At 34.5% G+C, this 18,461-nt stretch overlaps 1 protein-coding gene across 1 annotated transcript in view; it reads right to left on the bottom strand.

Annotated features, from left to right (window-relative positions):
* The window catches only part of LOC132744535 (protein O-mannosyl-transferase 2-like), a 56,639-nt gene that overhangs the window by 19,323 nt on the left and 18,855 nt on the right, over positions 1-18,461 (bottom strand). Inside the window, exons 10-12 of the mRNA XM_060733283.1 lie at positions 18,055-18,164; positions 8,753-8,883; positions 8,312-8,390 (exon numbers count right to left, since the gene is read on the bottom strand). Coding sequence (XP_060589266.1) covers positions 8,312-8,390; positions 8,753-8,883; positions 18,055-18,164 — 320 coding nt within the window. The remainder of the gene's footprint in view (positions 1-8,311; positions 8,391-8,752; positions 8,884-18,054; positions 18,165-18,461) is intronic.

The raw sequence follows: 18,461 nt of genomic DNA, 5'->3' as shown, positions 1-18,461 counted from the left end.
CCTTTGACCCCTTGACCCAAAACTCAATAGGGGTCATCTGCATGTCACAACCAATCATCATACAAAGTTTGAAGTTCCTAGGCCTAAGCGTTTTTAGTTAATTGATTGGAAACCGTTTTTTACCTACAAGGTCAATGTGACCTTGACCTTTGACCCCTTGACCCCAAAATCAAAAGGTCATCTGCTGGTCATGACCAATCACCATACCAAGTTTGAAGTTCCTAGGCCTAAGGGTTCTTTAGTTATTGATCGGAAACCGTTTTTACCTAAGAGGTCAATGTGACCTTGACCTTTGACCCCTTGAACCCAAAATCATTAGGGGTCATCTGCTGGTCATGACCAATCACCATACCAAGTTTGAAGTTCCTAGGCCTAAAAGTTCTTAAGTTATTGATCGGAAACCGTTTTTGCTTACAAGGTCAATGTGACCTTGACCTTTGACCCCTTGACCCCAAAATCAATAGGGGTCATCTACTGATCACGACCAATCACCATACCAAGTTTGAAGTTCCTAGGCCTTAAGGTTCTTAAGTTATTGATCGGAAACCGTTTTTGCTTACAAGGTCAATGTGACCTTAACCTTTGACCCCTTGACCCAAAATCAATAGGGTCATCTACTGATCACGACCAATAACCATACCAAGTTTGAAGTTCCTAGGCCTTAAGGTTCTTTAGTTATTGATCGGAAACCGTTTTTGCTCACAAGGTCAATGTGACCTTGACCTTTGACCCCTTGACCCCAAAATCAATAGGGGTCATCTACTGATCACGACCAATCACCATACCAAGTTTGAAGTTCCTAGGCCTTAAGGTTCTTAAGTTATTGATCGGAAACCGTTTTTGCTTACAAGGTCAATGTGACCTTGACCTTTGACCCCTTGACCCCAAAATCAATAGGGGTCATCTACTGATCACGACCAATCACCATACCAAGTTTGAAGTTCCTAGGCCTTAAGGTTCTTTAGTTATTGATCGGAAACCGTTTTTGCTCACAAGGTCAATGTGACCTTGACCTTTGACCCCTTGACCCCAAAATCAATAGGGGTCATCTACTGATCACGACCAATCACCATACCAAGTTTGAAGTTCCTAGGCCTTAAGGTTCTTTAGTTATTGATCGGAAACCGTTTTTGCTCACAAGGTCAATGTGACCTTGACCTTTGACCCCTTGACCCCAAAATCAATAGGGGTCATCTACTGATCACGACCAAATCACCATACCAAGTTTGAAGTTCCTAGGCCTTAAGGTTCTTTAGTTATTGATCGGAAACCGTTTTTGCTCACAAGGTCAATGTGACCTTGACCTTTGACCCCTTGACCCCAAAATCAATAGGGGTCATCTACTGGTCACGACCAATCACCATACCAAGTTTGAAGTTCCTAGGCCTTAAGGTTCTTTAGTTATTGATCGGAAACCGTTTTTGCTCACAAGGTCAATGTGACCTTGACCTTTGACCCCTTGACCCCAAAATCAATAGGGGTCATCTACTGATCACGACCAATCACCATACCAAGTTTGAAGTTCCTAGGCCTTAAGGTTCTTTAGTTATTGATCGGAAACCGTTTTTGCTCACAAGGTCAATGTGACCTTGACCTTTGACCCCTTGACCCCAAAATCAATAGGGGTCATCTACTGATCACGACCAATCACCATACCAAGTTTGAAGTTCCTAGGCCTTAAGGTTCTTTAGTTATTGATCAGAAACCGTTTTTGCTTACAAGGTCAATGTGACCTTGACCTTTGACCCCTTGACCCCAAAATCAATAGGGGTCATCTACTGATCATGACCAATCACCATACCAAGTTTGAAGTTCCTAGGCCTTAAGGTTCTTTAGTTATTGATCGGAAACCGTTTTTGCTTTTAAGGTCAATGTGACCTTGACCTTTGACCCCTTGACCCCAAAATCAATAGGGGTCATCAACTGGTCATGACTAATCACCATACCAAGTTTGAAGTTCCTAGGCCTTAAGGTTCTTTAGTTATTGATCAGAAACTGTTTTTTCTTTCAAGGTCAATGTGACCTTGACCTTTGACCCCTTGACTCCAAAATCAATAGGGGTCATCTACTGGTCATGACCAATCACCATCTCAAGTTTGAAGTTCCTAGGCCTTAAGGTTCTTTAGTTATTGATCGGAAACCGTTTTTGCTTTCAAGGTCAATGTGACCTTGACCTTTGACCCCTTGACTCCAAAATCAATAGGGGTCATCTACTGGTCATGACCAATCACCATCTCAAGTTTGAAGTTCCTAGGCCTTAAGGTTCTTTAGTTATTGATCAGAAACCGTTATTGCTTTCAAGGTCAATGTGACCTTGACCTTTGACCCCTTGACCCCAAAATCAATAGGGGTCATCTACTGGTCATGACCAATCACCATACCAAGTTTGAAGTTCCTAGGCCTTAAGGTTCTTTAGTTATTGATCGGAAACCGTTTTTGCTTTCAAGGTCAATGTGACCTTGACCTTTGACCCCTTGACCCCAAAATCAATAGGGGTCATCTACTGGTCATGACCAATCACCATACCAAGTTTGAAGTTCCTAGGCCTAAGGGTTCTTTAGTTATCACTCGGAAACCATTTGGTCTACGGACCGACGGACCGACGGACCGACAAGTGCAAAGCAATATACCCCCTTTTTTTCAAAATGGGGGCATAATTACTAGTTTGAATAAATACAGTGTCAAACAAATAATTGGAAATATTATTCAGCAAAGAAATAAAATCATAATTTACTTTAAAGTTAACATAATATATTTACAACTGTATAGTTTTAACATACTTTTTACAAACAGTATTTTCAACATATATTCATGTCATATCTAATTGTTTAGTAACCAGTCAGCTGTATAAATACAATTAAAACACAGTCTTTTGTTGCCTTTCACGGAAGACGGACAAAACCCTACCAGATAAAACCCCACCACTCAAAATTTTATAGAGTGGACAAAACCCCACCACTAAATTTTATAGAGTGGACAAAACCCCACCACTAAATTTTACAGAGTGGACAAAACCCCACCACTTCAATTTTATAGAGTGGACATAACCCTGTACACAAAAAACATCCAAATCCCTAAAGAACAAAACAAGATAATTATAGCATATAGCATTTATTTCAATAGCAATATAATACAATGAATGAGATTATACATACAATTTACAAACTGTTAAATCAACATCAAAGAGTAGTCATTTATTTGAGACTGTGCCACATTTATGACCTTGAATTATCCATTATCATAAGTTTCTTCAAATTCATTCAATTTATTTATATAAAAAAACTACGTACTATTAATCAAGAATATAGCACATTTTCATCAATTAATGATTAAAAATAGCACATTTTGTATAGCACATTTCTAGTTTATTCAGTTGAGTCTATTTTCCTTCATTGTACTTAGTTTAATGAGTTTAACAACTTTTTATGGTGCTAACAATATCACATTTTTCACTGAAATGGGATTATTTAGAATAGAAGAAATTAATTAGTGTTTATTTTGCTCTTTTACTAGTAAATACAACGTAATAAAAGAATTTAATAGGGATATTTTAGGGTAAAGACTTATTGAGTCTTTTTATCTTAATTTATTTCTTACTTAAAGTCTTTGGTGCTTTTTATGATGAATACTTTGTTAACATTTGAAGGAATATTGCAGCAAATTATCTTTAGATTTGATAACTTACTTTTTCACAAAAATAAAATATAGTTAATGTAATTTACAGCTTTACTTTATGAGAAAAATTGATGCTATTGTTAATTTTTATCAAAACCAAAAGTACTGGGTAATGCAGTAGCAGTACCACTTTTTAAGACAGTAATGCAGTACCAGTACCAGTAGTAGCAAAATTTTGTAAGAGTAATTCAGTATCAGTACCAGTACTTGCAAAATCGCTGCAGTACGTACTGCAGTACCAGTACCAGTACCAGTAATGCAGCTCTGATAGTAATGTAAACATATAAACTAATGCAAACATAAACAGTAATGTAAACATATATAGTAATGTAAACATATATAGTAATGTAAACATATATAGTAATGCAAACATATATAGTAATGTAAACATATACATGTATAGTAATGCAAGCATATAAAGTAATGCAAACCTATAAAGTAATGCAAGCATAAATAGTAATGTAAACATACATAGTAATGTAAACATAAAAAGTATTGTAAACATATATAGTAATGTAAACATATATAGTAATGTAAACATATAAAGTAATGTAAACTTATATATAGTAATGTAAACATATACTGCGAATTCACTTATATTCGTGGCCATGAAATTTCATGGTTTTATCAAAACGGGCATTTTGTGGGTTCTTAAATTCGTGGATTTTCAATTTCTGGTAAAAAAATAAAATAAAAAACCTTATGCAAAGTAATCTTACACTTAATCGCCGCGCATTTTACTTGCCACATGTACATATCACACAGCGCTTGTCAATAAATTTAACCCTTGCCTCTGGGCATTCATTACACAAAAATCGGCGATGCATGTTTGTAATATACAGAATAAAAAACATGGCAAGAAGTATTTGTTGGGATAAAATTTCATCGTATCTTAAATTTGCGGATTGACCTACCCATGAAAACCACAAAAATTCGTGCCCCATGAATAATGATGATTTCACAGTATAGTATTGCAAACATATATAGTAATGTAAACATATATAGGAATGCAAACATATATAGTAATGTATACATATATATATATATATATATAATAATGCAAACATAAATAGTAATGTAAACATATATAGTTATGCAAACATACATGGTAATGTAAACATATATAGTTATGTTAACATATATATAATGTAAACATACATAGTAATTTAAACAAAATAAGGTGTTGACAACTTTAGGGCCATCAAAAAAGTTTTTGGTTTTAAAATTTTTGGGAAAAATGGAAAAACATGATTTTAAAAGAAAAAGGGAAAGTTTCATTATTTTTAAATTTGCAAAATAGTGAAATGAGCATTTTAAATAAATCAAAAACTTAATGAGTACATAAACAAGTTTAAAGGAATAGGAATGGATGGATTGATGTCTGTCTAATATAAATATTCATCATTTAAAAAGAGGAACCATGACAGTTTTCCTATTGACATCAACCCTATAAGAGAGAAATTCGTGTTTTAAGATACTATTTTTTACTTGATAAATAAGTTCATGGGCGCTGCCATTTTGGCGTTCTGTCATTCTCGCGAGACAGACGAGACCGAGATTGTGACGTGTTATACCCACTTCCGGTATAGGTGTACACGCTGGTACAACTGAAATATATCTTGATGAAGAACTTATTAATTTTATTGCGTACATTATATATTATTTATGAAAACATCATATGGAACTGAATTGCTTTAATTAATTAATTGAAGACGCCGCGACATTAATTATCATTTGTCCGATATTCAAGCTTGCTGATGATCCCACCACATGATTTAAGCAATGACTGCTTAATTTTTAAAGATAAACCATAAATTTAATTTGGGTACTAGTACTATGAGAAACTTCTTCAAATTGACGATATATCCTATATTTTGTACTTAATTTTCGCTAGACAAGCTGTCCAAATAGGGTACATCGCCGGTCATGTATCTTTTTTTCAGGTAAAATATCAACTAAATCCAATATGCTGAGGACGCGATTTTCCGACATTGACGCTAAAAATGAGAAAGGCGCAGGAAAATCGGCAGCCAGACTAATATCGTATGAAAATGTCCGTTAGGTTATTTAGGCACCCAGTCAAAACTGGTACCAACAGCAACAGGTTGCCCATTCCCCTATAATTACGCATATTCTCGGGTTTATCCAGTTCCCTAAAGCTTTTTCCACGTTATCTACTTACCAAATTCCTTTCCCCGACAGATACGCATTTCTACTACCGTAAATTTAATCCAATAAAACAAAAAATCATAAATCTACTTAATATTTAAAATGATTATTGGTAACTGAAAAAAATGTGTTGCTATTTTATGACGTGCTGTAATTTACTACAGTATAATTTGACAGGTGTGGAACCTAATTCCCCCTAAGGTCATTCAGTTCACTGATGAAGCGTAAAAAAATAGATGTCTATTTCGTCATTAGAATATTTGACAAGGGTGATTAACCAATCAGGGCAATGATCAAAAGGTCTGTCGGCACAGAGGCATACAAGGAGCAATAAAAATCGTCAGTACACAGTGTGACAGGAGCATTTGGTGCAAATTAGGAACAATTAAAATGGACAATGCGCAGTATTAGACATAAGTAGTAAGAACCAGCAATTGTGTGAATAAATTATGCAAATTAGATTTTTGAGCAGCCAAAAAAAATGATTTGCCTACAGTAATATTAGGCTACGATTACGATGCGCAGCATCATACGTTGACAGACATGTTAACAATTTACTTTTCAAAAGAGTTGCTTATATTTTTGAAATGTGTACATCAATTATAACATATGTTCACACCTTTAAATTTGAAAGTCAGAATCAAACTCAAAAATTTAATTATATGTACTATTAAGAACACGTTTTAGTAGGGTTTTTATAATGGAAGTGGCTAGCGTACGGGCCCGTTCGGCTAGCCAAAAGTTTTAGCCGTACGTGAGTCACGTACGACTAGCGAGGACACGCTGTATTGGCCAGCCGTACGGCACTTTTCAAAATTTTATGGAAGTCGGAAATGCATATGTTATTTTATGACTTTAAGCGAGGATTTTAACCAAGAAACAGCATTAATTGTCTTTGGATGTTAACTTTTTAGAGATTAATCGCCTTGATCGCTATATATATCGATCTTTGTCATCGCAAGATGTCGAGAAAAAATAGCCTTTGCTTGCATTTACACCAATTGAAACAGTTTACAAAATTTTGATAATAATCCTTTTTTGTTTCATTAAGTTTAATTTTAGACACCTTTTATATGAAAAAAAAACAACAACAAACACTGAAAATGATTGTTGTTAGGCTCATGATAATTGCGACAATTACCGACGGTAATGTATAGAAGTTTGTCCATCAAGGAAAGTTTGCATGTTCCGTGAAAGGCATACTAAAATTCTATTGTCAGTCACTGGATAGATTTTAATTAAGGCTAATTAATTGATTGACTGTGCTTTTATGTTCGATATTTATCTACTATTTTGAAAATTATATAATTATTTTTGCATTTCACCGTTTTTTTTTCATTCAATGTTCTTTTTATTTATTTATTCCACTCCGATCATTTTTTATTCGATCCATGTGCTTAAAATTAACAAAAATGATTTAATAATTCATACAAATAAAACAACAAATGATAAGCATGAAAATCAACAATTTTATAACGTTCGACTTCCATATAATTTTGAAAAGTGCCGTACGGCTAGACAGTACGTACAGTGCGTCCTGGCTAGTCGTTCGAGACTCACGTACGGCTAGAACTTTTGGCTAGCCGTACGTTTCTTTATTTTTTTTTTATTTTTTTTTTTTGATATTGTTACGTATTTTGAACCATAAAAAATCTCCTCTACACCTCCTGTGAAAATTAAATTGTCTGGTCAATACTTTATTATATTAATATTTCCTTACGATTCAACTAGATTTATCATGAATCTAAAGATGTGGGGAAATGACATCACACGCACCTGTTTTTATACGGCCAATACACAAACATGGCCGCGCTTAATGATTTGTAGAAATCGGTGATTTAGCGATTTAAATTTTGTTATCATTCGTTTAATATTATTATTTGGCGGCAGAAAATTTGCAGACTTATTATTTATAGTATTCTTTTTCTGAAATCAAGTTTTTATTCTAACCTTGTCTTTCCCTTTAAGAAAGGGGAAAATGGCCTTGAAAAGTGAGAAAAAAAATGTAGAAGATGTTCCATACAAAATCTGGACAATCCATCATCTCTCATGACGTTGACCTTCATATATGGACCTGGCTTATGTGTGAAACACTAAGCATCACTATAATGAACTTTTGTGATAGAATCCCTAATGTCACGATGACTAAATGGGCCATATTTACATTTTCAAACTTTTTTCTGACCTTTGACCTCTACACATGACTCACTGAAATGTATTTGCATTTTGCACACAACACTTTGTTTTACATTAGTGAACATTTATACCAAGTAAAATTATCTCAATGTATGTAACTTTATTCTAGAGTGGCATTTTCCTCTAAAAAGTGTGATGTTGACCTTGGACCTTAAGATCTGATTCATTTGCCTGCACATAGTACCTGCTGCTTTTTCAAAGGGTGGTCTTATGATATTCAATATAACCTCATTATGGTAATGTCAGATTATGTCTTAATTCTAATACTTACATGTCCATAACCAGACACCTGGAAATGTCTTGATGTCAGGGGTGCTGGTTCCCTATGACTGTGTAGATTACGTCTGGTTCTGTAAATACGAAATGGACAGGAATAACAAGTGTGACATACATAGAATACTGAGTAACTGAGTTTTCATTTTGTTTGATAAAAAATAAATTTACAAAATTCAATCTTCCTTGTACATTTGTACAAACCATTACTAACACCCCCTATAGAGGTCACTGACCTAAGTAGAATGTAGCAGTCCCTGACCCCGAGTAGAAAAATGTGGTCTCTCACTGAGTCACTGGTCCATGGTATTATTTTTCAGAGGAAGTATTTGAAAATTACTGCATGGCAACAACATAGTATGACACTGACAGTATACAAATAAACATAAATACAAACAATTACATTTTATTATTTTGTTATCTTAAAACAAAATCTTACGGCACATGTTCAAGTCTAACAAGATCTCCATTTTTAACAAATATGGGGTATGAATTATCCTGAGCAGTTTCATAATGTGATGGTTTTATACGGAACATGTTGTTCTCATCCTTGTGGCTGTAGCCAGTCACCTGAAATATATAACAACTTTGTAAACAAATAGCCAAATAACAAATTCAGGAACTTCTTGTATCATGAACTATTATTATAGGAGTCCTACCTGCATTTTGCAAAGAAGTCTTCAAGTGTGTTTTCAACTTAATTTGTCATATATTCTGTAATCAGACAAGCCACACAAACACGAACATTTAGTAATTTAATTTAATTGCAAACGTTTCGGCTATATGCCTTCATCAGTGCAAAACATAATAAAATTACCGGAAGCGACGTCATAACGGAACACGCGTTAAACGCACGAAAAACGTTATGGCGTTTAGCGGCAAAACTATGATAACATGTAGAAACAAATATTTATGCTATAAACAAGAATTTGTAACAGAGTTACCAACGTCCCCCGCCCCGGGAGTTTTATATGAAGCATAAAATTGTGCTATTTCAAAAGATTGAGGTATGGATCTCAGGACATTCAGTCCAAAATTATGATCAATGCTAGATCTGCAAATGTAACAATAAATTTGTTAAAAAAATAAAATGAAACACGGAATTTAAAAATCTATCATGTTAAGCTTTGACCTCTAAGTGTGAACTTGACCTTGGAGGTAGGGGAGCAGGTGTTGTGCATGACATAACGTCTTATTATTGTGACTATTTGTGCCAAGTTATTTCAAAAATCCCTTGAACTATGAAGAAGTTCTAGATTCAACACAAAATATACCCTATAACAGACTATGTTAATTTTTGACCTCTAAGTGTGACCTTGACCTTGGAGGTAGGGATGCAGGTGTTGCACATGACACATCCTCTTATTATAGTGACTATTTGTGCGAAGTATTTTCACAATCCTTTGATCTATGAAAAAATTATAGACCTGACACAAAATATACCCTGTAACAGACTATGTAAGTATTTGACCTCCAAGTGTGACCTTGACCTTGGAGGTAGGTGACCGGTTTTTGCGCATGACACATCATCTGATTATTGTTAACAATTATGGCAAGTATTTACAAAAGTCCTTCATAGATAAGAAAGTTATGGAATGGACACGACATATACCCTCAAATAGACAATGTTGACCTTGAATGAACAAGTACGACCTTGACCCTGAAAGTACGGGTCTGATTGTTGCGCATGACACATTGTCTTATTATAACAAACATTTGTGCCAAGTTATCTCAGATTCCTTTGATAAATGACAAAGTTATGGACCGGACACGAAATATACCCTGTAACAGACTATGTTAATATTTGACCTCCAAGTGTGACCTTGACGTTGAAGGTAGGCAACTGGTTTTTGCGCATGACACATCGTCTGATTATTATGAACTATTATGGCAAGTATTTACAAAAACCCTTCATAGATAAGAAAGTTATGGACCGGACACGAAATATACCCTGTAACAGACTATGTTAATATTTGACCTCCAAGTGTGACCTTGACGTTGAAGGTAGGTGACTGCTTTTTCCGCATGACACATCGTCTGATAATTGTGAACAATTATGGCAAGTATTTACAAAATCCCTTCATAGATAAGAAAGTTATGGACCGGACACGAAATATACCCTGTAACAGACTATGTTAATATTTGACCTCCAAGTGTGACCTTGACCTTGAAGGTAAGTGACTGGTTTTTGCGCATGACACATCGTCTGATTATTGTGAACAATTATTGCAAGTATTTACAAAATCCCTTCATAGATAAGAAAGTTATGGACCGGACACGACATATACCCTCAAATAGGCAATTTTGACCTTGAATGAGCAAGTGTGACCTTGACCCTGGAGGTAGGGGTTTGGTTGTTGCGGTTGACACATCGTCTTATTATAATAAACATTTGTGCCAAGTTATTTCAAATTCCTTTCATAAATGACAAAGTTATGGACCTGACACGAAAGTGTGACGGACGGACGGACAGACGGACGGAGCCTATTTCTATATCCCCCTTTTTTCTTCGAAAAGGCTGGGGACAATAAAGCTGGTACATGAATTAAAATGGATCAAAGGTGATACAGATGTCTATTAGACAGTGTTAATAAAAATAAGATAATAGACAAACATATTAATATTCATGTAACCTATTATAAATCAAACAATACTTTATTATTTAGTCCATTTGGAATCATAGTATTTAATTTATGGATCCAAAAAGATTCTTTACATAACCGGTCCATGTTGTTGTCTATAATTTCTATAGGTAAAAATGAAAAATCTGACAATGAACACTTATTATCGTTTGATCCGAAATGGATCGCAACATGTGAAACTGGATTAACGTCACAATTTCTTATATCAAATCTATGTTTATTCATTCTGCATGATACATTTTGATTAGTCTGACCTACGTATTGCTTTTTACAGCCTTTACATGTAATGAGGTAAATTACATTACGCGTAGTACAATTAACATCATTGTGTAAATCAAAAGAACTACCTGTTATGCTGCTATTAAATTGGGAACCAACAATTATATTGTTACAATGTGAACATCTACTTCGTAAACATTGGCTAGATAAAAATGTGCGATCAAGTAAAGCACTTCTCATAAGATAATCTCGAATGTTTTTAGGACGTCTATATGCTAAAATAGGTTTGAACTTGTTATGTATATTTTTAACGCTTACCTTATCAGACAAAAGTAATAGATCCCAATATTTATTTAAGATTTCACCAATATTAGGCAGAGATGTATTAAAACATACAGTAAAAGGTATTATTGAACTAGTATTTTTAACGACAGGACTTAGAGCATCATTTTGGGACATGCCTTCAATTTTAGAAAACGCTTTCTCAATAATAGATTTAGGATAATTTTTTTTTTTTTTTTTTTTTTTTTTTTTTCCATATATTCTGTAGTATACATGTAATTATCTATATGTCGATGAAATTGAAAGTATAAAATATCCAGAGATAAAAAACAAACATCAACTAGAAATGTGTACATAGGACACGGGTGCCCCCACCGCGCCACTGTTCTGTCAATCTTTTTACTATGTCAAGGGAAATAACTCTACAAATACTGGATAAATCCACAAGCGAAACCCCAGGTGCAAATCTAAAATATGCTGAGCAACCTGCCCATAAGATTTAATAACTATGTCAAATCTTTTTTGAGAAACTTGCGACTTAAGTTGAAAATTGCAAAAATTTTCTAAGTGAAAGGCAATAACTCTAAAAATACTCAATAAATCCAGACGAAAATACCCAGGTGCACAACTACACATGCTGATCAACATTCCTGTAAAGTTTCATGACTCTAGGTCAAATACTTTTTGAGTTACATGCGACACAAGTTGAAAATTGCAAAATTTAACTAAGTCAAGGGCAATAACGCTGAAAATACTAAGAATATCCACACTAAAATACCCAGGTGCACAACTACACCTGCTGATCAACATTCCTGTAAAGTTTCATGACTCTAGGTCAAATACTTTTTGAGTTACATGCGACACAAGTTGAAAATTGCAAAATTTTACTAAATCAAGGGCAATAACTCTGAAAATACAAAAATATCCAGATGAAAATACCCAGGTGCACAACTACACATGCTGATCAACATTCCTGTAGAATTTCATGACTCTAGGTCAAATACTTTTTGAGTTACATGCGACACAAGTTGAAAATTGCAAAATTTAACTAAGTCAAGGGCAATAACGCTGAAAATACTAAGAATATCCACACGAAAATACCCAGGTGCACAACTACACATGCTGGTCAACATTCCTGTAAAGTTTCATGACTCTAGGTCAAATACTTTTTGAGTTACATGCGACACAAGTTGAAAATTGCAAAATTTAACTAGGTCAAGGGCAATAACTCTGAAAATACTAAAAATATCCACATGAAAATACCCAGGTGCACAACTACACATGCTTATCAACATTCCTGTAAAGTTTCATGACTCTAGGTCAAATACTTTTTGAGTTACGTGCGACACAAAAGTGAAGGGACGGACGGAAGGACGGACGGACAGACGGACGGACGGACAAGGGTAAATCTAAATGCCCGCCACTAACAGAGGGGCACAAAAATATTCAAAATCTTTGAAATATTTCATCACTTTAATCATTACCAGCAAAAAGAAAATTATCCTTTGGTACCATTTGTCACTCTCACGGTACCACAAACTGAGTTTTGAAACAACAAAAATCTCATCAGTTTGATTAGAGTAAATTCAACAAACAAGAGGGCCAAGATGGCCCTAGATGGCTCACCTGACCCGTCAAACTCATCCAAACAGTTACCTAGACAAGCGTTCTGACCAAGTTTCATGACAGGTGTGTCAAAAATGTGACAACTAGTGTTAACAAGGATTATCCATAATTGAGCAGTGTGACCTAGTTTTTGACCGCAGTTAACCCATATTTGAGCTTGACAGTCGAGCAATTACCTAGACAAGCATCCTGACCAAGTTTGATTATAATTGAGTCAAAAATGTGACACTAGAGTGTTCACAAATTTTTCTATTTTTAGGTCCTGTGACCTAGTTTTCTATCCGAGATAAATCATGTTCAAACTTATCCAAGCATCGACTGGACAAGCATTCTGACAAAGTTTGATGATGATTGGGTCAAAAATGTGACCACTAGACTGTTCGCAAGGTTTTTCTATTTTTTGCTCCTGTGACCTTGTTTTCCACCTGAGATGACCCATGTTGGAACTCATTCAAGCAATAATCTAAACAAGCATTCTGACAAAGGTTGATGATGATTGGGTAAAAAATGTGACCACTAGAGTGTTCACAAGGTTTTTCTATTTTTAGCTCCTTTGACCTAGTGTTCCATCCGAAATGTCCCAGTTTCGAACTCATCCCAGCAATTCACTAAACAAGCATCCTGACAAAGTTTGATGATGATTGAGTCATAAGTGTGACCACTGGTGTGGTCACAAGCAATTGTGGACGTACAATGGACATTCACCGATCCTAATAGCTCACCTTGAGCACGCTCAGGTGAGCTAAAAACTCAGTTGATGCAAAAACTTATTATTAAGACACAGGAAAGCCTGTTAATTTTGACCATCCATGAGAAACAAGAATACTATTGCTGAAAGAATCATGTGACTATGATGTTCCAATGGTTGCAATAGAAGCTCACGTTTTTCTGAAGTTTTACCAGTACTTTGTTTTCCGTTCCATTTAATTAATTTAAATGTGTTAATTTTATCTGGATAATGATGAAATCTTGAGGCTTATCTGGACCTGATCCTAGTCTACTTCCTTCAAGAAATCAGTACTTGTGTCATATGAGGGTTTAGGAACTTGGTGTTGGCCCTAATAGTGCTTAGACCAATAATCCCTGGCTTGAATGACTGAGTACATAATCACTAGACCAATCTCCTCTCTTAAGTAAGTATACAGTGCATATATTTATATATATATATATATAAGTTTTTACTATTTACAGCTTTACTTACCTTTTTCATAAATAAACATTAACTATTTTATCAAAATAAATATCAAGTACATGTTCTCAATCATAAAAAGGAGAATTTGACAAAACAGTTACTAAATTTCAAATTTGTATTAACGTCTTGAAATAATGTTTTCATATCAAAGTGAAATCTGAATTTAGAGCCAAACAGGCACGATGGCAAAACTGATCTTATCTGTTCATATCACTTTCACTCTCCCTTTGTTTAAGTCACAACTGACTACACACAGTCAACCCATTATAACACTTTAAAATATTACAGTTGTACGAGTTATATACTTCAGAAATTATCATCATTGTCCTAAGAAACTATTCTGCTCAAACTTTTAGTATTAACCTGTAACAGCTACATTTCATTACTCAGAAATGAAGGACTGTCAGGCACTTCCTGATCGAGCAAACATCAGGCCTGCGTTTATTCTTTTGGAAATACCAAAGTTTTATACCGGATAAGATTTCATTTTAATTTAAATCATATTTCAAAACAAGTCAGTATCATTGTGGGTCAATTATGTACATTTATGTTGTTCATGGTGTTAGTAATAAATTACCAGCATTTAAGGTGACAACGGAGTCAATTATCACTGAAAATACCTAAAATGAGATTTTTTGCTTAGTATATTTATCAACCTTTTTTGAACACATTCGTGATTTAATTTTGGAAGCAGTTAGTCCAAAACATGTGTTTTTAAACGTTTTAAAACGGCACCTGTACCATTTTTATCTGCTATTCGCGTAACCTGTCAATTATCGATAACGCTCCGCCCCCTGTTGAGGCATCAATGAGGGAAATCGGTAGTTCCATATATGCGTGAATTACCGGTCCATACTGGTCCATACTACTCGTAATTCATGTATCGTACAAATACCGTACATGTTTTACGAAAATCTCAAAATTATATCGTCTACCTTTTATTTAGCCTTTTTTATAGAATAAGAAATTGTCGGCCAATGTACGTAACATAATGAATTGTATGAAACATAAATAATTAAGCATAGCGGCAAATCGCACGACCACGGCGTTGATTAAAAATATAGTTGCTAACATATCCATAATGTGTGAAAATAATTTGTCTGTCCCGTTAATCTGATATATATTACATTGAGTTTATCGACTTTTGTACGGGTTCAAGGGCTTGCTTTACATTCAACCTCGTTTTCTAACAATGTCAAGTAAAACAACAATAAAAACAGACAACATTTTTTATGTGAACGCCTATATGACTTGTGGTAAGGTGTCCCTGACAAATTTCTAAACCATTTTAGGTTGTCTAAGGATGATTATTTCTCTATGAATCAATACAAAAAGATAATAAAATATATTATCAGTGAATGCTTTGAATAAATTGTTTGCTAGTAAATCGAACACAGTACTAATAAACCTGGGACAAAGTATGGAATTTATTGTATATCCCAGTAGAAACTGGATCTCTATGCCGTGCATAGATGATTTTCATGATAATAAAAGTCAAGAAGGTCAGATCATAATGATCGAGTGATACCTTTTATTTCTATTAAAATATGTGAAGCATTTATATCAATTTGGAGGAAAAAATATATAATATCCCGTTCTTATTTGTACATCTACCATGGACTTTAAAAGACTGTCAGAAGCTCAGTTTTTTTTTTTGTTATTTTAAAGGAATTTCATACACGAATACACAGGCAGAGTGACACTGGTATAATATAACAATAATGCTTATGATAATAATAATAAACTTCAAAAGTGAAACAATTAAATACCCGCGGTGCGCAAATACGTTCCATTTCCCCCCACCGAGTGCCTCAATTTTTACCGAAAGTCACGTGACATGTGCGACTGATACCAGACTGACGGTAAATCACGTTAACATTTGAAGAAATTTCTGTTATAAACTGATATTAATCAGCAACTTTTTAATTGGTCAGATGTCACTGGGTCATAAAATGTTGTTAGAGTATGTTACCGCAACTTGTGGCCCTCTCTGGTGCGATATTTGTGTATTATGTAATTATTTAGCCTGAAACGTAGGGGTCCGAGAGAGAACAGCCGATTTATGACACTTAGTTTGATGCGGGTCGGACTAACTTTGAATCGGCATAACTTTTTTAATAATCAAGCAATTAACATGCGGTTTAAAGCACATGAAAGGGAATTCATTTACGGAGGGAACCGTGCCAGGGATTTTTGTTTGCTCAATCAGCGACTTAATTATCTTTAATTACGTAATATGTATGGTGAAAAAAGTCGCATAAAATGTTTGACGTTACGTAATATTTTTTTGAGAAAAGATAGAAAAAATTTGAGGCACGGTTCCCCAGATATTATAAGTATGTTTATTTTCCAAAAGTTTGATGACAAAAAAATAAAAAATGACTTTGATATGACGATTTAAAATTTTAGGATTTTTATTAACAAGAGCTGTCCGTAAGACAGCGCGCTCGACTTTTTTATTGCTTGCCAATAAAAAAAGTTTTTGCAGTAAAAGGCAATACAAGAATCTCTGTATTTTTAAAGTGAACAATGGCCATGAGCATTAAGATATTTAGTGAAGAATTATTTTATTATGACATAATTTATGGTAAAGTGAACAAGTGGATAGGAATGAATTTTTTTAGATTTTTTAAGTTTTTTAGTGCTTGCCTATAATACAAAACATTGACAGTTAAGGGCCATAATTCAAATAAAATCTTTGACAGAATTACCTTCTCCTGGACATGTTTGGGAATCATGATTGTAAACAAGTATTCCAACTTTCAAATTAATATCTCAAACAGTTCAGTCAAAAAGTGGACTGGTACTAAAAACTTAACCAAGATTCTAAGTCGATAAAAGGCCTTAATTTTTAAAACAAATCCTTGACAGAGTTACCTTCTCTTGCGTACAGATGGGGGTAATGATGTGAAATAGCATTAAAAGTTTCAAAGCAATATCTCAAAGGGTTAAGGCAATAAGTGGATTTTACCCATATTCAATGTATTTTCTAAGTCAAAAAGGGGCATAATTCTGTCAAAAACCTTGACAGAGTTATGTCCTCTTGTCTGTTGATGAAGGTCGTGATGGTAAACAAGTATGGTCAGTTTCAAAGCAATACCTCCAATGGTTTTGAAATAAAGTGAGGTGGTACAAAAAACTTAACCAAGCTCAATACACTTACTAAGTCAAAAAAGGGCCATAATTCTGTCAAAAACCTTGACAGAGTTATGTACTCTTGTCTGTAGATGGAGGTTATGATGGTGAACAAGTATGGTAAGTTTCAAAGCCATACTTGTAATACTTCTGAAATAAAGTGGGGTGGTACGAAAAACTTAACCAAGGTGTGACGCCGACGCCCACGCCCACGCCGACGCCGACGCCGGGGCGAGTAGGATAGCTCCCCTTTTCATAGAAAAGTCGAGCTAAAAATCAATCATTTACAAAGGCATTTTTTTTCAAATATGTTATTTTTTATGATGATCAACGACATTAAATGCACAAAGATTAAATAAATAACAATTATTACTAAAATAAGTTGGTTTAAATGACATTTATGTGAGTACCACGGAAAGTGTCTGTTGTCACCTTAAATAAATTGAATATTTCTGAACTAATAAACCTTTACCCTGCTGGCAGCAATTAAATCTACACATGCTACCAGTGCCATCTGATCATGGTCTGCACTGTTTGCTTCACACTTGGTATATATTTTGAAATTGTCCCTAAAATTTTGAATGGTTTTGTCCAGATATAAAGATGGACAAGTCTATTTAGCAAGGTTAGGGTGTTAGTATATACCTGCTGTTGTCTAGGTGGGTGGTCTTCAGGATATAAATGTGCATGTGAATGAAGATATGTCCCACCTGTACGCTGATGTTTCAATGAAACTCTGCTCCCATAAGCTACGTCTAAAAAAACAAAAATGCCATAGAACAAAAACAGTGCTTTAATAATAAAGTAAGTGCTTTATAAAAGTAAAATACATGATTTCTTTGAAACTCCTGACCTGAAATTGCATTTCAATCTGCTAACCTAAGCTCAAGGAAAAATTTCATGATTACAAATTTAAGCTAAACTTATGCAATGCATTTAAAATTAAAACACCACACCACACCTGAAAACTCATGCAAAATGTTTATGAAAACTTCAAAGCATTTTAAATATTATAAATACTGAGTAGTGAATAAATTCAGTAAAAAAGTCAG

Source organism: Ruditapes philippinarum, unplaced genomic scaffold (genome assembly GCF_026571515.1).
Source record: "Ruditapes philippinarum isolate M1 unplaced genomic scaffold, ASM2657151v2 ctg8663_1_1_1_1, whole genome shotgun sequence".
Taxonomy (NCBI): domain Eukaryota; kingdom Metazoa; phylum Mollusca; class Bivalvia; order Venerida; family Veneridae; genus Ruditapes; species Ruditapes philippinarum.
Note: the sequence above shows the minus strand (reverse complement) of the source record. Positions and strands in the feature narration are given on the sequence as shown.